Here is a 25,582-nt window from a genome sequence, read left to right on the forward strand (position 1 = left end):
CTAAGTATTTTTTTACCTACTATACTAAGTATTTGTTGACCTACTATACTAAGTATTTTTTGACCTACTACACTAAGTATTTGTTGACCTATATGTATTCTATGACCTACTATATGTATTTCTTGACCTACTATATGTATTTTTTGACCTACTATACTAAGTATATTTTGACCTACTATACTAAGTATTTTTTGACCTATATGTATTTTTTTACCTACTATACTAAGTATCTTTTGACCTACTACACTAAGTATTTTTTGACATATGTATTTTTTTACCTACTATACTAAGTATTTTTTACCTACTATACTTAGTATTTTTTGACCTATATGTATTTTTTGACCTACTATACTACGTATTTGTTGACGTATGTATTTTTTTACCTACTATACTAAGTATTTTTTACCTACTATACTTAGTATTTTTTTGACCTATATGTATTTTTTGACCTACTATACTACGTATTTTTTGACCTACTATAATAAGTATATTTTGACCTACTATACTAAGTATTTTTTGACCTATATGTATTTTTTTTAGGGCTGTCAAACGATTAAAATTTGTCATCACATCACAGCTTAAAAATTAATTAATCATGATTAATCACCATTCGAACTATGTCCAAAATATGCCATTTATTTATGTATATTGTTGTGGGAATGGAAAGATAAATGAAAGAAGGTGGATATATCCATTTAACATACAGTATGTATGTTTATTATAACATTTTTCTGCGTGTCAAAATGAAAGACAACCCACACACCTATCAATCATCAAACCGTGGGGTCTTAATTCATTACGTGTTGATTTCTATCAACGGTGGAGTACTACAGGAAAGTCGACAGGGGGGGGGGGGGGGGCGCGCTAGTGGAGTACTTCGTGACCACAGAGTGTGAACGTTGTGATCAGCTGTTTTAGCGCAGTTCTCCAGTGATGGGGGGAGTCTCCCTCCGCAGCCGGTTGGCGTAGTTTTGGCACAGTTCCGTTGTACAGACCGACGTTAACAGCAGCCTGTCTGTGCACACGGAGACCGACTCTGTCGTCCGGTGATCAAACCGCCTTCTGGAAAAGCTTCACAAGTACGTCGGTACGCAAATGCGTTTTGTGACACAAGTGACGGTACGCATTTCAGATTACGCACATAATCTGTGTACCAGTTATGTGCACCCCTGTACTACAGCAAGAGTATTCTCCGTCGGGACTTCCTGCAACAACACCACGCCGTTATCAAAGATGTTCTATTGAGAAGACGATCACTACGTGAGAAAAGTTTTCAAAACCGTGGCCACTGAAATCAATCTTACTAACTGCTGTCTGTGCAATTTACTCCGCGCGAGTTGGCAGACTTTATTTTGCTTACTTTAACATCATTTTTCATGGTGGGGCTAAGCCATTTCTCGGTATGGGTGTAGCCTACCCCAGCCATACCCTGGCGCTGCCACTGGTGGCATGTATGGGGCGGGCCATTCTGCACATGCGTTAAATGCGTTAAATATTTTAACGCAATTAATTCAAAAAATTAATTACCGCCGTTAACGCGATAATTTTGACAGCATTAATTTTTTTACCTACTATACTAAGTATATTTTGACCTACTATACTAAGTATTTCTTGACCTACTATACTAAGTATCTTTTGACCTACTGTACTAAATATTTTTTGACCTATATGTATTTTTTTACCTACTATACTAAGTATTTATTGACCTACTATACTAAGTATCTTTTGACCTACTATACTAAGTATGTTTTGACATTTATACTATGTATTTTTTTACCTACTATACTAAGTATTTTTTTACCTACTATACTAAGTATTTCTTGACCTACTATATGTATTTTTTTACCTACCATTCTATATATTTTTGACATACTATATTTATTTATTTTTGACATACTTATAGTATATATATTTTTGGAGATACTATACTATATTTTTTGACCTTCTATATTATATATTTGTTTACATATTATACTGAATATTTTTGACATATTATAAATATTTTCTGACCGACTATTTTCTGATGCTTTTCATGATATTTTAACGTCTTATAGTGTGTATTTTTTTCTTTATATTTTCGATATACTTCACCGTGACTCTGATTGGATAACATCAACACACTGAAGAAAATACACACCATAAACCTGGTATGTTTCAGCCTCTGCAGCTGTTTTTAATCCCACATTAAGAGGCCACGGGCCGCAGATTATCTGGCGTGCACCGCAGTCAGCGAGCAGTCAAAAGTTCAACACCAATATTTTATTTCAATTTATAAAAATATATCATGTGACGCAGCGTTTTGTTACAACACCTCTGAACCGGATCACAAAACATCCAACAGGGTAATAAAATACGTCTCAGAACATGTTTTTTAATATTTCCAGCAACACAGAACACATCAGTTTATATATAAATACTGTCAGAGGATGGAGAAGTACTCAGATCATTTACTTCAGTAAAAGTAGAAGTACTTTGGTCTAAAAATACTCATAGAAATCCTGGATTCAAGACAGAAATACAGATTAAATCAGCGTAATGTACCTCAAGTATCAAAAGTATGCAGAGTGGCTCTTTTCACAGGTATTATAGAATATTATATTATTCCGTTTTAGAGGTATAAATACATGTTGTGGTTTGTTAATGTGGAGCACATTTTAGGTACTTTATTAAAACACTGGGATGTTTACAGTTGTGCAGCGTATCATGTGTTTTTCTATATAAAACGCACCTATGTAGTGGAGTTAAAGTATAAGTAGCATAAAGTACAAATACTCAAGTAAAGTACAAGTATGCTAAATCAACAGGCAGATACTTTACCAGTACAAGTATAAAATGCAGAATGTCACACTTTCACAGTATTTTAATATAAAAATGTTTTATACTATGCTGAGCAATCTCATTCCTCTGCATGATTTTAAAGCTAGGCTAAATGAAATGCTCGTTGATACTATGGGCACATGTAAATGTCTATAACTATGTAAATGTGCCTGTAAATATAATGTATGATGTCCTTTATTGTTTTATGTTTCATGTGGAACCTATATGCTGCAGGTCTCCCTTGAAACAGAGATCTATGATCTCAATGGACCAATCTGATTAAATAAAGGTTTGAAATGAAAATGAAATTAGATGTAAAAAATACATGCAATCGCATTTTGATGCTGTATTTTGTTAAAGTGGAGTACATTTTAGATTTATTTTCAAAATGTATATATGTTAGTATTTATATTTGCATCTAAAATGCATTATATATCAGCATACCATGTGTCGTTATATGCAAAAGTAGCTAGAAACTAGAAGACGAGAAGAATGAAGTAAAAATAGAAAAGTAGCATAAAACAGAAATACTCAAATGAAGTACAAGTGTGATAAAAAGCACATATTGTACTTTTTTTGTTTGCCGCTAGTGTGTTTTTAGCAGTACGTAATCGAGTAAATGTACATTTCACATAGTCTGTGCAGTACCCACAAGAAAGAACAGTCCATGTGTTTTTATATGCAAAAAGCAGCTCGTAACTGAGTTTTAAACAGAACCATATCAGCATCTGAAGTGTAGTAAAAATAGAAATACTGAAGCACAGCACATGAATAAAAGTACTTCCCACCACTGCAGTACACAGTATGTACTTGAGTAACTGTACTACATGTCACCACTATATGTAGTCTTTGCAATACCCAGATAGTGCTGCACATTAAGAACAGTCCATGTGTTTTTATATGCAAAACTGTGAGTTTTAAACAGATGTAGTGCAGTAAACACAACCCTATCTGCCTCTGAAATGTAGTGGACTAGAAGTAAAAATATAAATTACTTAAGTATAAGTATGAGAAAAGAACAGCACAGCACTTGAGTAACACTGTACTCAGTTACATGTCACCACTATATATAGTAAAGTCTTTGCAGTACCCAGATAGTGCTTCACATTTAGAACAGTTCATGTGTTTTATATGCAGCTCGTAACTGAGAGTTTTAAACAGATTTAGTGCAGTAAACACAACCCTATCTGCCTCTGAAATTTAGTGGACTAGAAGTAAAAATAGAACAGTCGCGTAAAATAGAAATACTAAAGTACAGCACATGAGTAAATGTACTTCCCACCACTTGTACTGTGCAGCATGAGTAACTATGCTATGCTATGTCACCACTATATTGCAGTTCCCAGAATGTGCTGCACGTCAAGAGCAGTTCATGCCTTTTCGCTGTGATTTACCTGAAAGCTTTTCTTATCCCACAGGAGGCTAACACTCCTCCCCCGAATACACAACCTGACATATGGAGATCACACCGCTCTTTACGGGACGAGGTCACGTCCATACGGGGAAATGCAGAGCAATGAGGAAGAGCCGCTGCAGCGCTGTAAGAAGATTAGTGAGTTCATGGGAAAGCTGCACAGCGTTTGTATCTGCATGAAGAGGAGCAGAGAGACATCTGTTTACAGCGTCTCCTCACACAGATATCAATGAAAGTAAAACACACTCGTCGTAACAAACCAAGAATATCACGTCATGTTAATTAAAAACTGAGCGTTACGCAACAGAAAGTGTAGCTTCACATGTTCACTTTGATCACAGTAATCCTTCGCCACCGTGATGCTGGAGATCCTGCAGCTGTTAATGAGGATGAAGAGGATGCATGGGATATTTAATCCATACATATCATAGACTATTGTATTTGAACAGCTCATGTGGAGATAAATAAAGTCTTTTCTCGGAAGATAGCAGAACATTTCCAGTTTGCAAAGGATCGCATTTCAACAGCAAAATATCCAGAAGATCCTACTTTTTGCAGCGAGACTCAAACCAGCAACAAAGCGTGAAAGAACGAGCATTCCTCCGTCTTTCATGGATAACATATGTTTTAACTTATCTGTAATTTCCACAAAAATCATACATTTTGCAGAGCAGACAAGGATCATTTGAGCGAAAATAGCACCATGACAACATCAGTCTTCTTACAGCGGAAAATAGTCGCAATTGTTTTAATTCGCCATGCTTGCATTTCAACAGAAAACCGTTTTGAATCCTATTTTCTGCAGGGCAAACTCACAGCAGCAACCACATAAAACAGAAGCTTGTTTGACATAAATGCCACTGTTTAAACATCAGTCTTTTCCTCTTAAGATAGTCGAATATCTTCACTTTACCGCGCTTTCATTTCAAAAGAAAATATCCCGAAAATCCAGCGTTTGGCAGCGCAAAGTCCCACCAGTACTGCCACTTTAAAGAAGAGTATTTCTCCAGTCTTTCTTGGATAAATGACCTTAAAGGTGGGGTAGGTAAGTTTGAGAAACCGGCTCGAAATCGCTAGAATTTGAAAATACACAACCGGAGAAAATCTGCCACTTCCTTATAGAGCCCCTCCTCCAACACACACGCACGCGCACATGACCAATGAGGGCACGAGATAAGTTTGTGCCCCGATGGAAGGCTGACAGGCAGGTAGGCCCGGCCCGGCTAAACGGATTGGTTGTACTTTTTACAGTATTACGGCTTCTACAGCATTTTTTTATGGATTTTTTGTCAAAGCACTTCATATATTCATTGCTATCGGGATGTTAAGAGCATTCCATGGAATATAACAAAAAGTGTATCTCGAGCCGGTTTCTCAAACTTACCTACCCCACCTTTAAATCTCATCTGCTATTTAAAAAAAAATCTTACGTTTTGCAGCACAAACTCACAAGTTTAGAGAGGAGGTGCTCATTTGAGAATGAATGCCTTTAGAAATATCCCGGGAATCCTACATTTGGCAGCGCAAACTCACACCGCCACGTTTAAGGACGAGTGTTCCTCCGTGCTTTCATGGATAAATCTGTAATCCCAACTTTCTTTAGAACAAATCCACCGTCTTGCAGGGCAAACAAGTAAAAACAAGAGTGTACATATGTAAACATCAGTCTTTCCTCTGAAGATAGCTGATAATATCATATATAATGTTTACCGCGCTTGCATTTCACAAGAATGATATCCCGAGATCCTGACGTTTAGCAGGGCAAACTCTCAACAGCAACCCCACGTCAATGAAAGCTTGTTGCTCCGTTCTTGGATGAAATTAAACATGTTTTATCTCATCTGCAATTTGAAAAGCTTCTCCTTCTGTAGGTCAGAAAGCAAAGAAACCAAATTTCCAAAGTCCTCATGTGCTCGAGAGACAGTAATGACGTTTTTCAGCACAAACTCACGAGTTTAGAGAAGAGTACAACATATCCATTTGGCCGTGTTCCTCCCTGCTTTCATGGATAAGTGATCTTTAATCTCACCATTCTGCAGGGTGATCAAGTATAAAGAATAGTAGATGTACACATGTAAACATCAGTCTTTCGTCTGAAGATAATATCCAGTTTGCCACGCTTGCATTTCACAAGACAAATATCCATAAATCCAGACGTTTAGCAGGGCAAACTCTCAACAGCAACCCCACGTCCGTTCTTGGATGAAATGAAACATGTTTTATCTCATCGTCAATTTGAAAAGCTACTCCTTGTTCCTTCTGTCGCTCACAAAGCAAAGAAACCATTTCCAAAGTCCTCATGTGCACGAGAGACAGTAATAACTATCTAATTGTCCGATCAAATCAAACACGATCCGCACTATGACTATAAAGCAGAGAAATGTTTGGTTTTCGTTCCCTCTTCGCCCTTTGACCCCCGATGAGAGTTTCCCCTCCTCAGACATCAGAGTCCCGTTTCTCAGACTTTCCGTCCCGTTCCCCATCTCCTCCCTGAGCTCCTGCTGCAGGAGTTTGGAGACGAGGTTGTTGAAGCGGTTCTCAGTCGTGGCGACGATTTGCGACGAAACCGTGGTTACATTCAGCTCTCCGGGGTCCACACAGGTGTCGTTAACTCTCGCAAAAACCACCTCGGAAAGATCTAATCCAGCCACGGAGGAAGGTGACGCACACGGGACGTCTCGAACTAGTTTATAACTTTCCATCCATTCTTTTAGCCACTCTAAGGAACAGTCGCAGACCCATGGGTTCCTGAAAAGAAAGAGGCGAGCGAGGAAGTAAACGGGCTGGAAAACAGAAAAGGGAAACGTCGTGAGGTTGTTGCTGTTCAGGTGAAGCGTGATGAGGCTGGTGAGGTTCTCGAAGGCTCCTTCCTCGATGTTTAACAGCTGGTTCCTGTCCAGGTAGAGCACCTCCAGCTCCACCTGGTCACCGAACCAGGTGCGGGACACGTTGGTCAGCTTGTTCCCGCCCAGGTTCAGCATCTTGAGGCAGACGAGGCCTTTGAAGGCGGAGCGAGGGAGGTCCGCCAGCATGTTGTCGTTCAGGTAGAAGTTCTCCAGACGCACCAGGTCCTGGAAGGAGTGGTCGTGGATCACGTGGATGCGGTTCTCCTGGAGGTTCAGGAACCTGAGAACAAGAAGAAGAGGAGGAGAAGAGATGTTAAATAGACAGAACTAAGGATGAAAAAAACACCTCTAGAGCAGGAACCTGAGACAAGAAGAGGAGATGTTTAGAAGACAGAGAAGTGGGAAGTAGTGGAGTACAAATACTTCGTTACTTAAGTACATGTTTCTGGTATCAGTACTTTACTCCACTACTTATTTTTCGGATGGACTTTTGACTTTGACTTCTTACATGTTGAACCCAAATACCTGTACTTTCTACTTCTTACATGTTGAACCCAAATACCTGTACTTTCTACTTCTTACATGTTGAACTCAAATACCTGTACTTTCTACTTCTTACATGTTGAACTCAAATACCTGTACTTTCTACTTCTTAAATTTTGAACACAAATACCTGTACTTTCTACTTCTTACATGTTGAACACAAATACCTGAACTTTCTACTTCTTACATGTTGAACACAAATACCTGTACTTTCTACTTCTTACATGTTGAACCCAAATACCTGTACTTTCTACTTCTTACATGTTGAACTCAAATACCTGTACTTTCTACTTCTTACATGTTGAACTCAAATACCTGTACTTTCTACTTCTTACATGTTGAACTCAAATACCTGTACTTTCTACTTCTTAAATTTTGAACACAAATACCTGTACTTTCTACTTCTCACATGTTGAACTCAAATACCTGTACTTTCTACTTCTTACATGTTGAACTCAAATACCTGTACTTTCTACTTCTTACATGTTGAACACAAATACCTGTACTTTCTACTTCTCTCATTTCCCAAACAGCTGGTTCCTTTAGTCTGAATGTGTGTTGGTGCGTGGTCATTATTCTTTAGAGTCACTGCGTGCCTATTGGTTGGAACACGATCCGTGTATCCATCACTTCCTGGTCTTCTCTAAAGAAGAGGGACCAATGGAAACGTTGTCATGTTGCCGTTGGTCACCATGGAAACATTCATTAGCTAACAATGACATTATTGTTCTATTGATACAAAGGGAGGTCAGGTACTCTTTAAAACAGCTGCTAGCTATGGGTACTTTCTACTGAAGTACACTTCAAAGCCTCTTTACTTTGACTTGAGTAAAGAAGTTTAGTCAGTACTTCTACTTTCACCAGAGTATTTATAAACACGAGTATCTGTACTTCTACTTGAGTAAAGGATGTGTGTACTCTTGACATCTCTGCCTGCCATAAGTCCCTTAGTAACTTAATAAACGTTGACTTCCTGTCTTCTCTCACCTGAGTCTTGTGAGGCCCAGCAGGGAGTTGTAAGCCACCGCCTCGATGCGACACCTCTCCAGGTAGATGTGCGTCAGGTTCTCCATCCCTCTGAAGGACGAGGGAATCCTGCGGAAGTGGTTCTCGAAGAGGAAGACCTCGCGGAGCGCCGGCTGCTCGATGAAGATGCGGTCGGGGATGTTGAACAGGTTGCAGTTGGACAGGTCCAGGCGCTCCAGCTTCTTTATCCCCGTGAAGGTGCGCGTGTGAAGGTAACTGATGTAGTCGTTGTTGGCCAGCTTCAGCTCCACCAGGTTAGGGAGGCCCTGAGGAGAGAGAGAGGGGGGGGGTGTTAGAGAAGGGGAGGATTCACAAGATGCTCTTCAGATTACATGACCCACAACTAAAGCTTTATTCAGACAACAACACTGTCAAAAGAACCAATATAAAGAGGTTATATTAAGGTTGGTAAGGTTTCTGCAGACCATGTAATTGGTCTGCAGAGGCTAAAACACCCTCTCCCAAACAGAAGTGAGAGAAAATATCACAGCTGATAGATTGTGGGCAGAGATTATTGGTCTTTGGGCTTACTCCTGTTAGGTCTTTAAGGTGCTGCTATTTAACATGCCCCACAGGATACATGACTATTATACTAATATAGTGTTACTCATATTCTTTTAATTATAATGTTGTCATTAATTACTCTTTTTTTTGTCTAATCTCTCTCTCTCTCACACACACACACACACACACACACACACACACACACACACACACACACACACACACACACACACACACACACACACACACACACACACACACACACACACACACACACACACACACACACACACACACATATATTTATATTTATATATATAGATATAGATATATATATGTATATGTACAAGGCAACAAGGATGCCTTTGACATGCTGGGGATCAAACTAGTGACCCCCTGATTGACAGTAATGCATTTAGCCCTCGAGCCACCTAGACAAATGAAGGAGGAGGAGCCAAAGTGGACCGTGGTATCCAGAAAAATACAAGGTCACCAGGACGTCTGGAACCAAAATACACAATATTTCCGAAGACAAAAGAAGTTTCATTTGTTGAACCCCAGTCCCCTACATTTAAAACTAATGCTTAGACCTCAAGGTTACTCTCAAGACTATTTCACAGTGAAATACCAGCTTGTGTTTTCGGTACAGACTCATAAAAACATGCTGTTAATATAGGAATATTCCTCGTTCAGACCTTGAAGGCCCCAGGCGTGATGAAGGAGATGTTGTTGTGCTCCACAGAGAGGCTCTTCAGGGCGGGCAGGGTGCCGAAGGCCCGCTCTGAGAGGAACTTCAAGCTGTTCTTGTCCAGGTTGATGGCTGCCGCCTCGCAGGGAAACTCTGGAGGAATCTCCGCCAGACGGGAGCGGTCACAGAGAACAGAGCAGCTCCTCTCGGGGGTGCAGGAGCAGGCGCGGGGGCAGGAGCGCACACAGGCCCAGCGAGCGAGGAGGGGCTGGGGGAGGAGGACCAGAAACACCACTGCAGGGGAGGGAGCAGGAAGACAGGGTTAGAATGATATAAAGAAAACACAGTCACGATGGAGAAAGTGGACTGATTTCGTGAAACCTCAGGCCAGATTTTATTTTTACTGTGAAGTCCTGATCACTCCCTAATGTTTACCTTTTACTGTTTTTATTTAAGGTAATTCGGACAGACAAACTTAAAGGTGGGGTAGGTAAGTTTCAGAAAACCGCTCGAGATACACTTTTTGTTAGATTCCATGGAATGCTCTTAACATCCCGATAGCAATGAATATCTGAAGTGCTTTGACAAAAAATCCATAAAAAAATGTCATCTGTGGAAGCCGTGATACTGTAAAAAGTACAACCAATCCTTGGATGGCCTACCTGCCTGTCAGCCTTCCATCGGGGCACAAACTTATCTCGTGCCCTCATTGGTCATGTGCACGTTCATGTGTGTTGGGGGAGGGGCTCTATAAGGAAGTGGCAGATTTTCTCCGGTTGTGTATTTTCAAATTCTAGCGATCTCGAGCCGGTTTCTCGAACTTACCTTTAAGATGTACGATAACTATGTCTTGAAAAAACACTGTAATTGTTCGCTGCCAAAAAAACTAAAAAAGGTTGTATATTAGCAGTATATTGGCTCTTTATTAGTCATTATAAAACACTTATTAATGCCTTATTCTACATGACCATATTCTACTAGTAATAAGCCGTTAGTTGAGAGTTTTTCCTCAATAACCCTCTAATTAGAGCTGATTTATTGCAAGTAAGGAAGTTGTTGTACATGAGTTTTGGTCTTAATATGCGCTGCTCAATATGGGCCTAATAAGGCAGCAGTACCACAAGAATAGTAATTCTCCCATAATAACACTTGACAAATATGATCTCTTCTATTAAATACCTAATTTTGAGTTATTTAGACATAATTAACACTTATAGTGTCATGTCTTGTTACAGAAGAAGAGATCATATTTGTTAAGTGTTATTATGGGAAGATTACTATTCCTGTGTACAACAACTTCCTTAAGTGTTTTATAATGACTAATAAAGAGCCAATATCCTGCTCATATGCACTAGTTGATGGTTAATGTGTGCAAGGCAAGGCAATTTTATTTCAACACACTCTCACTCCATAATCGTCCAGGAGTGACGTTTGGTCAGTGTCCGTGGCGTGCAGTTGTGACGCTCCTAGGCTCCTTCAGCGTCATAAAGGGACGCAAATAGCTTTCAACTGATTGCGATGTATTCCCATCTGCGGCGGGAATGGAAGCACGGCATTCGTTTGTGTCGGCTGCCCTTAAAGGCAATGTGAGCGTCCATTCCCATTGGATAACGGAGAATTGTACACCCGGAAGTAAGTATTCCCCTTACTGTCGATTGATTTTACAGTGATATCTGCACTACTCATCGACTAAAAAACACCAGATTATCCTTGTTAATTACACAACATTGATTGGTTTAAATTGTGTGCAATGCTTTTGTATTTTTCCCCTTCGATTCGGAGAAACAAATATTTTTTCTGAGTAAAGGATGGCAGAAGACACTACACTACCCAGAATCCCCAGCTATCATTTGGCCTACACCATGTGCCCTGTTTGACAAACCCCGTTTTTTTGCACCATTCATTCCAATGGCTGGCGTCTATGTCACGTGATCTTCAAATTTCTCCCTGCAGAAAAAGAAAACATGGCCGAACTTTGTTTTATTCTCGGTGGAAAATGCCTATTTTAAAGTTAGTTTGGCCATTAAAATGCGTTTTGATGTCATTTGATGCGAGAAATATGAGTTGTTATTTCAGATTATGTGTGCAGTGGATGTACATGATCTTTAGTTTGCTAGTTATTACGAAGATTGCTTCAGGAAATTGCATCCATAGAACGTTTTCATTGTTACCAAGGTGGTTGCTAGGGACGCTGCTATCGATATTATTTCTGTTATGTTTGTGTAACTGTTTAATGGTGTTATCTTTATTGCTACCCCCTTCCCCGTCAACGTATAGTGTTGGTCCACAGTGCAAACATATTAGTTTAACAAAATCCGCATCTAAAGATAGCCTACGTTATTTTTCCCCGTGCAATTCCAGTCTCACATCTCACAGCACATCGTCATTAACAAATACCGGAAACAGTATTAATAATAATACTTTATTCCGAGTGTGCTTGCTTTTCTCTTTGAAAGTCATCACATAACGGCATTGTAATACACGGTTCGGCTGCATTAAATATTACATATCTGCCGTCGTTCTGTATTTATAGAGCCCTGACGAGAAGACTTCTAGACAAACATGAGGAACTGAAAACGTGACGTGGATCATAAATATATCAGCCATTAAACAACATCTTACATTTCTTTTCACACAATACGTCTCCTTGCAGTATCAACACTAATTCGGCTGACTTGTATATTTGATCCAATTGGTAGATAGGCTGTATTCACACCATAAAGGTGCACAGTTGATATAAAGTGGTTAAAGCATTTTATTGAATTTCATTATTTTTATTATTAGATATTAATAGGATCCCTATAAAGTATATTCATTACTCGTTATTCTCTACTAATAGTTAATTAAAGACCGTATATAATGACTATTTTGCACATCCCTTTCAAGATTTCAAGATGTTCTAAGGTTTATTGACATATCATATAGGCCTACACAACTATGGTGTAGTTCTGCACTGAATGAAAAACTTGGGTTGCAGGTTCCTCAATAGTGCATTACAAGACATCTATCAATATGTGTGCATACCTCCAGCAATGTTAACTATGTTGAAGCACTTATTTTAACTGATATTATACATAATGTATTATACTCTTATAAGATGTATGTAGATATTTCATCTCCGGCCTTGTCAGGTATTGAACAATCAATAAATAAAGAACACAGAATTGTTAAATATAAAACACAGAATTTGTGTGATTATACTAAATGATTTACAAATAAACACCACTGCATATTTAACTGTTACACATGCTGATGTAACGCAAATGTTCCAACTTGGGATCAATAACGTATATCTTATCTTAAGCTGATCGATGGCTACTGCCATATTTGCAAAATGTGCCTCTGAACCTTGACAAGTGCATGTTTCAGGCTCATCAATTAACAACAGGAGGGGTCACAAACATAAGACCAGCTGTTAAATAAAGCTCTTCTGACCTTAGCTGGCATGTGGGTATATATATTAATACTGCCCATTATGGGCACAAGCAATTTTCACCCATTTATTAATTATATGTTTTAAATTTGAGTGTTTCCTATCCCCTAAACCTCCAGGGATGTACACAGTTTAATACTGGCAACTTCTTATTATGGGAAATACGAAAACGTCTTTTAAAACTACAACTCCCAGTAGAGACGTGCCATAGATAGAGAACATGTTGCGAAACAGAATAGCCAGCATGTGTAGTTCTGGGGACAGGGGGGGGGACGCGGTGGACCCGTTCAAATCCACTTTTGGACAGTCTGCCGTGGTTCCATCCCATTTCAAGTGCTGTTCGAGGCTCGGCAACCCTCGGAGCACACTCTCCAATCACAGAGCTTGAGGACTATCACGGGGTTTGTCAAACAGAGCACATGGTGTAGTCCAAACGATAGCTGGGGATTCTGGGTAGTGTAGTGTCTTCTGCCGTCCTTTACTCAGAAAAAACATTTGTTTCTACGAATCGAAGGGGAAAAATACAAAAGCATTGCACACAATTTAAACCAATCAATGTTGTGTAATTAACAAGGATAATCTGGTGTTTTGTAGTCGATGAGTAGTGCAGATATCACTGTAAAATCAATCGACAGTAAGGGGAATACCTACTTCCGGGTGTACAATTCTCCATTATCCAATGAGAATGGACGCTCACATTGCCTTTAAAGGCAGCCGACACAAGCGAATGCCGTGCTTCCATGAGCGTCAAATCCCGCCGCAGATGGGAATACATTGCAATCAGTTGAAAGCTATTTGCATCCCTTTATGACGCTGAAGGAGCCTAGGAGCGTCACAACTGCACGCCACGGACACTGACCAAACGTCGCTCCTGGGCGATTATGGAGTGAGAGTGTGTTGTTTTATTTATATAGCACTTTTCAGCACGTGGCGATTAAAAGTGCTTTACAGATTAAAAGCAAACGACATTTAAGAACAAATACAGCATAAATACATTATTAAAAAGGCATTTAAAAACAGGCATAATAAGCAAAGATAATGAAATAACATAAAGAAATAAACACAGCAGGTACAGAATACATGACTAAAAGGCATACTGTAGTGTGCTGTAGCAGCTCAATTAAAAGCAGCAGCAAATAGGTGCGTTTTTAGTCGGGATTTAAAAATAGGTGTAACACATAAGTGTTTGTGTGTGTACCTTAATATAAAGTGTTACCAAAAAATAAAACACTGCAGGAGAGATCACAAAGACATGTTTTTAATTATATAAAGAAAACACTGCAGGAGACAAAAACACATTTTGAGTTATCAAAAAACAATAACGCATTCCGTGAAAAACTATTGGGAGATTGCTGCATAAAATATTGAAGTTAAACTGGTTCAAAAACACACTACTAAATCTACTAAATCCACTTCCCAAATGAAGTCTATGGTTCAAAGAGGAAGAGAAACCCTGAGTTTCTAAATGTCTGCTTTACAAAGAATGGTCCCTTAGTTTTCTGTTACCAGTATTTCTCCCGCTGGTAAATAGAAAAACGAAATGCAGGAAGATTTGACCTCCACAGTCCAGATGGTTTAACTGCCACAGAATTGACTGATAAAGTGTATGTAGTGAGTTTATTAACACACGTTTCCTCCTGAGTATTTCTGACGTTGAGTCCCGTCGAGCGTGATTCTCTCTCTACTGAAATTATGAAGTGATTAATAAAGCAGCACAGCTTAGCTGCACAACAATAGCTCCTGTCTGCCGAACGATTTATTTCAGCCTGCAGGCCGAAACCCAGCAGACTTCCTTTTAGTCTGATCAATCAGAACAGCCATCACTGTCTGTTGAATCACTTTAAAGGAGAAAAAAAACTACATTTCTGGGAGATTTTAGGAGAATTTGTCGTATTGTTAGCGAAGCATCGGAGCTATCATCATCTGATATGATGCATTAGAGTAAACTGTGACCAATGTTGAGGTTTTTTTAGTATTTTATGGTGAATTATAATCCATTTGTTATCCTAAATACTCAAAGGTATCAATGTAACGTCTTTAAGAGGTTTAAAACTAACATTTCTGGCAGGACAATATTTCTGATAATTCAGCATGGATCGAAAGATAACAGCTATTGATGAATAAGATACATCAAATCAAACATCATTTTTAGATTAGATTTCACCTCAACAGATTTTAGTTCTGCATTTGAAATGTTTAGCTGTGTGAAAAAGGTTTAAAATAAATAACAAAGAGTGCTGCATAACAGTCATGTAGTGGCCTGCCTTTAATCGAATAAATACATTATTTTGTGCATTCATTCATTCATTCCCTTTTTCATTTTTTATGTACTTCACAGTTTGAGTATAAGGTTTGTAAGATGTTTAGGCTTTGTGAAGCAATATGCATCCATACAAATGTAACTGTTATTAAGTGGTGGGTTTTATTGAGTATTTTCCACTGGAATTATATATTTTAATACTTGGATTCAATCTTTTTGCACAAAGTCTAATGCTGCAGTATTTCTAAACTGAGTTATGATGTGAGCTTTATATTTCCTCTTTAAGGCCTTTCCATATTCTTCCAGCATGATGTTTATTAAAGGTCCCATGTCATGGCCATTTCTACTGATCATAATTCCATTGTTGAGGTCTACTAGAATAGATTTACATTGTTCAATGTTCCAAACTCACATTGGTTTCTCAAACAGCATCTCTGTATAGTCTGTGTATTCACTCTCTGTCCTAAACGGCTTGTTGTAGCTCCTGCCGTCCCCCTCCTTGTGAGCCCAGTGGCCGTCTGCGAGACAGCGAGACACAGCGAAACCCAGCCCGAAACACACACACACACACACACACACACACACACACACACACACACACACACACACACACACACACACACACACACACACACACACACACACACACACACACACACACACACACACACACACACACACACACACACACACACACACACCCGCAGCCCAGGCTGAGTTCCGCGGTGTCTCCTGTCTCGCCGACCCCACACCAGTGAGCCACAGTGTCCCGCTCCTCACAGCAGCGAGCCTCGCAACATCCCGCTGAGTGTGTGTGTGTGAAGAAATCCGCGGATTGGTCCAAACGTAACGGCTCCGCGGATTGGTCAATTTGGACCAATCTGCGGAGCCATTACGTTACGTCACTATACCCAAGAAGTAAACAATGCAAAAAGAGAAATGTCCAACGAGGCGTTCTATTTCGTATATGGCTTCGCCCTCTAAGGCTATCGCTATTGGGTAATCCCCCTGCGCCCCCGCGCAGCACTGAAACACTTGTTGTACACGCCCATCCGCAAGGTGGGTCCCACCCTCGGGCCTCCTTCCGGTATAAATAGAAAGGGGGCCAGACAATCTGCTCCCTCTTTTCTTCAGCAACCAGCACTGAAGCTAAGGACATTTGAGTCATGAGCAACAACGGTGTCCGTGATTGTCCCTCATGTAAGACGGGGTATATCATGAGCTATGACCTATACGCGATATGCGAATCCTGCCTGGGGCCAGAGCACGCGGACGCGGCTCTCAGCCAGCAGGTCGCTTGTTCGCATTGTGCCCGTCTCCCGTCAGCCGACAGGAAGCGAAGAGCGGATGCTCTAGCTGCTGCGGCTGAGGAGGACGATTGGCCCGTCCAGGAGCACAGGGACGACAGCCTGTCTCTGGAGCCGAGTGCGGGGCAGGAGTCGGACGACTTCCACCCCGTCTCCCTCCATGGCTCGCCATGCGGCTCTCCCCTCCCCCCCGGACGGGGGAGACAGGGTCCGAGCAAGGTACGGGTGTGGCGGCCGAGCACGCGGTCCCCTTCTCCGTTGCCACGGCGCTGCCGGCGTTGGGTGGCATCATGCTGGAGCTGCCGGAGATCATCGGCAAGGCAGCAGCCTGCAGAGGTCTCCCCGTTCCCCCAGGACGGGACAGGGTGGCTCTGGGCGACATGGCCGGAGTTTTTTCCCGGGTTCAGACGGGCAGGAGTGACCCGATCTGGCCACGCTTCCCCCGCCATTAGGAGGTACCAGGAGGGGGCAGCGGCGAACCCGAGGACCCTGAGGACTCCGGTGGCCACCTTTGGTCCCTTCACTAAGGTGGAGGGATTCACGGAGGAGGGTTTCCCAACCACACCAGCTCTGGAGCCGAGCTTGACGGCGTTCTTTGGGGTTAGGCAGGCCAACTTGATCGCCGGACGGCGCCCTATGTTGGCCTCCCCCAAGGACCAGAATGTCGCCCGCCAGGCTGACCGGGCGCACCAATGTGCGTTTCAGGCGTCTGCGGCGGCAAACAACATTGCGTTACTGGCCATCTCGGTGGTTACGCTGGTGGAGCGGTCCACCACCGTGGCACCAGAGGAGGCGGAGGAGATCGGCAAGGCGGCCAGCACGGCACTCACGCTGTGCGCAGCCGTGGCTGTCTCCCAGACGAGGATCGCGGCGTGGATGACGCAGAACCAGCGCCATCTCTGGCTGCAACAGGCGGCTGTTACAGAGCCAGCCAGGAAGGTCTTGCTGGACGCCTCGATCAGCCCGGACGGGCTGTTCGGACCCCAGTTTTTAGCCATGGTGGAGTCCATGAAGGCGGCAACGGAGCAGGCGGATGATATCCGCCAGCACGCGGGCTGGCTCCAGCCTGCAGCGAAGCCTCAGCGGCAGCAGCAGCAGCAGCAGCAGCAGCAGCGGCCAACCCGGCCACAGCGACAGTCAGAGAGACGCTCACAGCAACCGCAGCCGAGGCGTCAGAAACGTCCGTCAGCGGCGGCAGGGGCACCGTCCCGCGCATCCGCCCCCCCACCAGCAGAGAGGGGGGGTCAAAAGGGAGTGAGGTACTCCCGTTCGTCGTCTGCTCCACGAGAGCCGCCGAAGAAGCAGAGCCAGCCTTGACGGTTTGGGGGGGAGTGTGAAGGAAATAAAAGAAGCTTATTTCCCAACCTTTTGTCTGAGTCATCAGTTTCAAATGTGTTTCACATATCCCCCACTCTGGGTGAACCAGCTGCCTATGACCTATCGGTTAATAGCCAGCAGGGTTCGTTACAAAAGCCTGCACATTTTAATCTATCGGTTAATAAACTGCAGAGCGCAGTAACTACGCCAGCTGCCTCCAATCTGATTAGTAGGCAGCAGGGTTCGCTGCAGAGGCCTGGTGGTTATAACTTTTCGGTTATTAAACCACAGACCTTGTGGCATTCCTCTGTCCGAGATACGCCACCTACACACGGTCACAATAAGCCCATGAGCGCCGTGGTAACGCCTCATGTTGATGTCACTGCACACACCTCCACTTATCCTCTGAGCGTGTACGCGCCTCATGATGAGAGTCGGAGTGAAACGCACCATGTGGAGGCCTCCTCACAGCCTGGAATTGCTCTCTGTACGGAGAGTAATTCAGCATTTTGCCCCGTTGCTGCAGAATCAGCATGTGTTGATTCGCACAGACAACAGAGCCGCGGCAGCCTACATCAGTGTACGCTCAGCGCAGCTTCTGAACACAGCCAGACAGCCGTTGATCTGGGTGCTCGCACACTTGCTCTCCATCAGAGCACTGTATGTGCCCGGCGAATTGAACAGAGGGGCAGACCTCATGTCCAGAGGAGGTCCTCGCCAGGAGGATTGGAGCCTCCATCCTGATCTGATCGCCCAGGTTTGGAGCCGGTTCGGGAGGGCGGAGGTGGATCTGTTCGCCGCACGCGGGAACGCACAATGCGCCCTCTAGTTCTCCCTGTCAGCGCGGGACCACCCCGCGTTCGCACATCGGCCATGGCCCAGGGGACTGCTGTACGCCTTCCCACCAGTCCCGCTGATTCCTCGGTTCCTGGACCGAGTGCAGGAGGAGCGGCTGTCAGTGATCCTAATTTCCCCGGAGCGCACGGGAGCATCCTGGTTTCCATGCCTACAGCGTACGCTGTCAGGCAGGCTGTGGGAAATTCCGTGGCGCGGGGACGCTCTCTCGCAGGTGGAGGGAGCGATCTTCAGTCACCCAGTGATAGGCCAGCACTTATGGGCATGGCCCCTGAACGGGAACACTTAGAGAGGTTGGGTCTCTCTCAAGATGTTGTACGCATCATTCAGAGAGCCAGGGCCGCGTCTACCAGAGCGTCCTACACAGCCAAGTGGGCAGCGTTCCAGCGTTGGTGTGTAGAAAGAAGCCTGGACCCCATTACGTGCCCCCTGCCTCACGTGCTGTCATTCCTCCAGCTGTTGTTGGACAGGAATTTGGCGTTCAGCACAATCAAGGTATATGCGGCTGCCATATCATCTTGTCACGTGGGTTTCGGAGCAGGGACGTTGTTCAGTCTCTCTCTGTGGCCCCGTCATGCCTCCGGATCCAAGGGGATGGCAGTTCGGCTGTGTTATGCCCTAACCCAGCCTTTATGCCAAAGGTCATCACAAGCTCTTTTAGGTCAAGAGTGATCACCCTGGATGGGTTTTTTCCGCCTCCTCATAAATCGGAGGAAGAAGCCACATCTCATCTCCTCTGTCCTGTGCGCGCACTGTCTTGCTATGTGGCGTGCATGGCGGCCTGGCGGCCTGGCGCCGTTCTCAGCGCCTGTTTGTGCATTATAGATAGCGCTCAATCGGACAGCCTCTGTCTGCACAACGGCTGTCACACTGGCTGTGTGAGGCTGTGTCACAGGCATATGTGTCCTCTGCGGTGGAGTGCGCCTTGATATTCTCCGGGGGCTACACCCCAGAGGACACATATGCCTGTGGCTTTGCACGGAGGAATGTCAGTGGAAGATATTTGCACGGCTGCATCTTGGTCTTCCCCCTGTTAATTTATTCATTTTTATTTGAGGGATGTCTCCCATTCCTCTCTGACACACCCTGTACTGAGTGTCCTGTCAGAGTGAGTGACGTCAGGGAGCCAGCTGTGCGCCTCTCTCCTGCCTCTCGGCACGCGGAGAGCGGCCCCGTTATCCCTCTTATAGGAGGGATGTTCCTTTTTCCTCTGACACACTTTATATGGAGTGTCAGGTCAGAGTGAGTGACGTCAGGGATCCAGCTGGGCGCTCTCCTACCTGTCTGACACGCAGAGAGCAGCTGTCCCCCCTCTATGATCGCAGGATAAGGTGGGACCTTCGTCTCTACTTAGCGGCCGGTATGTATTGTTCCCAGCCTTCACCCCGTCAGGGAAGATAGGCATGTTTTGCTATGTTCCAGGGACGGTGATGCGCCATTACGCATGGCACAACAGGCAGGGGGTGTTATTGAGCAGGTGTGTCTGTGCTTCTAGTGCCGGGCGGACCCAGTGGGGCGCAGACTACATCATGCTTCGCCCCTAACCCGATAGCGATAGCCTTAGAGGGCGAAGCCATATACGAAATAGAACTGACGTCGTCAGCTAAATGCAATGTAATGTAATGTAATGTAAATGAGGTTACCTACTGTAACCCAGCTTCTATGAGTAAATGGCGCAGCCCTCTAAGCGCTTGGCCCCACTGGCTCTACGAATAGCTGAAGAAAAGTTATTTTGTATGGGAGCAGATTGTCGGGCCTCCTTCCGGTATAAATAGGAAGGAGGCCCGACAATCTGCTCCCATACGAAATAACTTTTCTTCAGCTATTCGTAGAGCCAGTGGGGCCCCCCTTGCGGGTGGGCGTGGACTACAAGTGTTTCAGTGCTGCGCGGGGGCGCAGGGGGATTACCCAATAGCGATAGCCTTAGAGGGCTGCGCCATTTACTCATAGAAGCTGGGGTTACAGTAGGTAACCTCAGTCTGGGGCAGCACAGACAGGTCTTTTCTGTGTTAGAGTTTTACTCGCTACAGAGTGTGCTTTGAGGGTTTGTGACTCTGCAGACCGTTTACATGCAGAAAAAGCTACATAACAACAAGGGGATGGGTAATAACCGGAAAAGCATGACATGGGACCTTTTTTAGTTTTTCATTTGCACAATCGCTTGTAGTTGCTGTTAATAAGAGTCTAAAGTCCCAGGCTCCTCTAACCAGAACTAGAATAATGCATGTGACACAATGGTGCAAAGTGCATCCATATAAATGTTCCGTTAACATCCCTCCTGTTTAACAGTCGGAAAATACTTCCATTATCTCCCAGGAAAATGTGGTTTTGTGCCGTTTTGTCATTTAATTTAGTGAGAGCAGCTGCATGGAGGAGGTGAAGGACTGAAAGTGACTCACCAGTGAAAGTGATGACAGTCATTACTGCGGTCTCTCATCTGGGACATGCCAGGATTAGCGGGGGTCTGAAACGGTACAAAAAAACAACAACAAGACAGCAGCACTTAATGATGAAATATAAAATACATGTCCCAAATCCAGCTCCGCTTGATTCTGAAACCTCGTCACAATCTTATATAATCTGCACGAAATGTAATTTAAATAATATAAAGACGGATACAAAAGAACGTACCTGCAGATCTTTCAGGAAAGTTGCCTCCATTTGTGTTAAAAATCCAGATTTTCCTGCATGTCTCCATCCTGCAGACTGCACCTCTATCTGAGGCTTCTGCAGATAAAAGACTGTGTGCTACTACACTTGTTTCCCTTCACACACACACACACACACACACACACACACACACACACACACACACACACACACACACACACACACACACACACACACACACACACACACACACACACACACACACACACACACACACACACACACACACACACACACACACACACACACACACACACACACACACACACACACACACACACACACACACACACACACACCAAAAAGCCATCTCTTAATGGCAGTGAAATCCCCTGGATGGAGTGATGGAGGGATTACAGAAGTAAAGAGAAGCTCTCAGATCAAAAAGCACAGTGGTAATTTAGAAACACACACACACACACACACACACACACACACACACACACACACACACACACACACACACACACACACACACACACACACACACACACACACACACACACACACACACACACACACACACACACAGTCTGTCTGTCTCTCACACACACACACACACACACACACACACACACACACACACACACACACACACACACACACACACACACACACACACACACACACACACACACACACACACACACACACACACACACACACAGAAACGGCATGAAGTTGGAAATGAAAGTTGAAATGCAGATGTTGAAATGGATCAAGGGATCAGCCGCTTGCTATCAGCTGTGATATGATGATGAGAGGAGATCAATAAACATATTTAAATAAGATTATTGTGCTTTACGTGCACAAGGCCGGGAAAAAGATGCACGTTTTCCCTCTTTGAACTGGTCCTCTCGAGGAAATATGAAATGAATAATTGGTATTTTATTGTTGTGTTAGCAGGAACATGAGCCAGATTTAATCAAAAATATTGTGCTTTTGTATCCGTTTTGAAGAGAGAGAGAGATGGGGCAATTTATTGAAAAATAAATTGAATAAATATACACAAATATGGTGAAAAAAACAGGCATAAAATGATGACTCAAACCCACAGTTGATAATTTGACAAAATATTCTTTTTCGTTTTACCCTTTCCCTTTATATATCACATACTAATTTGTAATCTTTCTGTTACTGTCCACCAATGATTTCTAAAGTTAAACGAGATTTATTCAAAGTCTTCTTTGGACCTGTGCTTAATGAAGCTCAGCGCAAGTTCAACCAGGAAGACCGTCTTTACTCATTCATTTACTATTTCTATGTTACTACTCTCTCTCCTCTCAATAAGCAGGGGCGGACTGGGACTAAAAATCAGCCCGGGACTCTCGACCGGCCCACTTCGGTACCGCCGGCCCACCTCTAGTAATTCGTCGACGGGGGAGGGGGGGGGGGGGGGTGCTAGTTACTTATGTCCGACCGGCCCACTTCAGTACCGGCCAGTCCGCCACTGTCATTAAGTGATCGGGGGCGTCACTCCCCAGCTTAACCAATCACTTCACTCTATTCTCACAAGCCTATCATAGCGCTCCGCTAACCCTTTTAAATCTGCTCTCCCCTCTGACAGCTTTCATTTCAGGTGACTTGACGCAACCCTCCTCCCCCCCTTTTCACCTCCTGTCCCTCTGTTCAATGTGTATTTATTGTAAAAGCAATTGGGCTATTTTAATCACACTCTCTCTCTCTCTCTCACACACACACACACACACACACACACACACACACACACACACACACACACACACACACACACACACACACACACACACACACACACACACACACACACACACACACACACACACACACACACACACACACACACACACACACACACACACACACACACACACACACACACACACACTTCTCCGCCTCATTCTGTTTTCATTTACTCGTTCGTTATCTGACCAGCTTCAATCTTGTAGGCTTCTCACCTCGTTTCTTGTAGCCCTCGAAAGGGTTTTGGAGGTCGATGCCTCGGTGAACGTGAGTTGTTTGCAACCTGATCTCACCAGAATGCGTGACTCCACCACGACTCCTTAACACCGCATTGCGTGGTGGACTCACGAACTTTGTTACATTTGCGTGTCGGCACCACGCAAACAAGCCCAATGTAAAGTGAATGAGGCTCCTTTGTCGTGGTGCACACACGCATTTCTACAACGTCCCGCAGTGATTTTTTGTTCTAAAAAAACAGTGCATTGTGTGTAATACAACTGTGATTTTTATTAAATTAGTTAGTTTTTAAGGAAGGCCAGAGCTTCAGCTGTGCCAAATAGATTGTTCCCTTTAGTTAACGTTTTTTAAAAGAACATTATATTCCAATTTGATCATGTCCCCTTTATTGTATTACGGAGAGCAATGTGAGCATCCATTCCCATTGGATAACGGAGAATTTTACCCCGGAAGTAAGTATTATCCTTACTGTCGATTGATTTTACAGTGATATCTGCACTACTGATCAACTCAAAAACACCAGATTATCCTTGTTGATTACACAACATTGATTGGTTTAAGTTGTGTACAATACTTTTGTAATTTTCCCCTTCGATTCGGAGAAACAAAGATTTGTTCAGTTTAGGATGGCCGAAGACACTACACTACCCAGAATCCTCAGCTATTGTTCCGCGTTGCCTCAAGCTCTGTGATTGGTTGACCTCCAACTGCATTCCATATGAAAAAACGTTTCGTAAAAGATAAATCATACTTTATTCAGCAGTGCTTGCTTTACTCTTTGAAAGTCATCACATGAATGCATTGTAAATAGTACACATCTGTTGTAGTTCTTTCTTTATCTACAGAGATCTGCCCTCAAAATAGACCGGAAACTATTCTTTTACCGTTCTGTTTTAATTTCACAATAAAGTTAGTAGTAATAATTTGTTTGATATTATTGTTTTTTATTAACTACTCATGTTAAGACCATCTTTTCTGTGTTGCTGTGGGGTTTTTCCATCGCTTTTGTGTTACAAATATCAAAACAATAACTAAATATATCCGTCGTAAACTAAACCAGAAACAGCAGTATATTTTATTTTGTTAACACTGTAAACTTGACAGCTTTTTAACCCAAACCACCTACTGGTTAAAGCACGTTATTACACGTTTAGAGTAATATTGAAATCTTGAAAAGGGATGTCCAAAATAGCAATTATATACAGTTTTTAATTAACTAATTAATTTGTAGAGAATAACGAGTAATGTATATACTTTATAGGGATCTGCAGATAAATATTTAGTCTTCTCAAGCACCAACAATCATTACATTACATTACATTGCATTTAGCTGACGCTTTTATCCAAAGCGACTTACAATAAGTGCGTTCGACCAACAAAATACAAGCTTGAAGAAAACAGAATCATATAAGTACATCAGGCTTCATAGAGCCAAACATTTCAAGTGCTACTCAACTGGCTTTAGATAAGCCAGTCCTCCAATCAAATATCTCTCCTGATTGTTGGCACTTGACAATCACCTTCCCTGAATTTTACTCAGGTGTAACTAAAGTCTGCTTTAAGGGTTGTTTATATTTCACATCATTAATCAGAATCTGTAAAGTAACTAAAATAAATGTAGTGGAGTAAAAATACCAGGTTAACCTTAAAGAAAGCCCTCATACTGACGCTGTGTACAAGAAGGGGATGAACAGACTCTATTTTCTGAGGAAGCTGAGATCCTTCCACGTGTGCAGCAAGATGCTGGAGATCTTCTAGTCTGTTGTGGCCAGTGCACTCTTCTTTGCTGCGGTCTGCTGGGGGGGCAGCATCAGAGCCGGTGACACCAGCAGGATCAATAAACTGATCAGGAAAGCTGGGTCTGTCATCGGCATCAAGCTGGACCCCTTTGAAGCTGTGGTGGAGAGGAGGACACTGAACAGGCTGTTCTCCATGATGGATAG

At 43.1% G+C, this 25,582-nt stretch overlaps 1 protein-coding gene across 1 annotated transcript; it reads right to left on the reverse strand.

The window, feature by feature from the left end:
* Positions 1–6,483: 6,483 nt before the first annotated feature.
* On the reverse strand, positions 6,484–21,703 carry nyx (nyctalopin). Its single transcript, XM_034077404.2, has 5 exons — positions 21,642–21,703; positions 21,410–21,474; positions 9,846–10,132; positions 8,608–8,912; positions 6,484–7,357 (listed from the first exon to the last, which is right to left on the reverse strand). The coding sequence occupies exons 2-5, from the start codon at positions 21,429–21,431 to the stop codon at positions 6,529–6,531; spliced, it is 1,443 nt and encodes a 480-aa protein (XP_033933295.1). The 5' UTR covers positions 21,432–21,474; positions 21,642–21,703; the 3' UTR covers positions 6,484–6,528.
* Between the last annotated feature and the right edge of the window lie 3,879 nt (positions 21,704–25,582).

Source organism: Pseudochaenichthys georgianus, unplaced genomic scaffold, assembly GCF_902827115.2.
Source record: "Pseudochaenichthys georgianus unplaced genomic scaffold, fPseGeo1.2 scaffold_1562_arrow_ctg1, whole genome shotgun sequence".
NCBI lineage: Eukaryota > Metazoa > Chordata > Actinopteri > Perciformes > Channichthyidae > Pseudochaenichthys > Pseudochaenichthys georgianus.

What these genes read in the sequence shown, in the direction of transcription:
- nyx (XM_034077404.2), bottom strand. Translation starts at nt 21,431, where the DNA reads ATGACTGTCATCACTTTCACTG. An exon ending in GACTGTCATCACTTTCACTG is followed by an intron (nt 10,133 to 21,409) that starts GTGAGTCACTTT and finishes CCTCCCCTGCAG; the next exon opens with TGGTGTTTCTGGTCCTCCTC. An exon ending in CTGGGCCTCACAAGACTCAG is followed by an intron (nt 7,358 to 8,607) that starts GTGAGAGAAGAC and finishes TCTTGTTCTCAG; the next exon opens with GTTCCTGAACCTCCAGGAGA.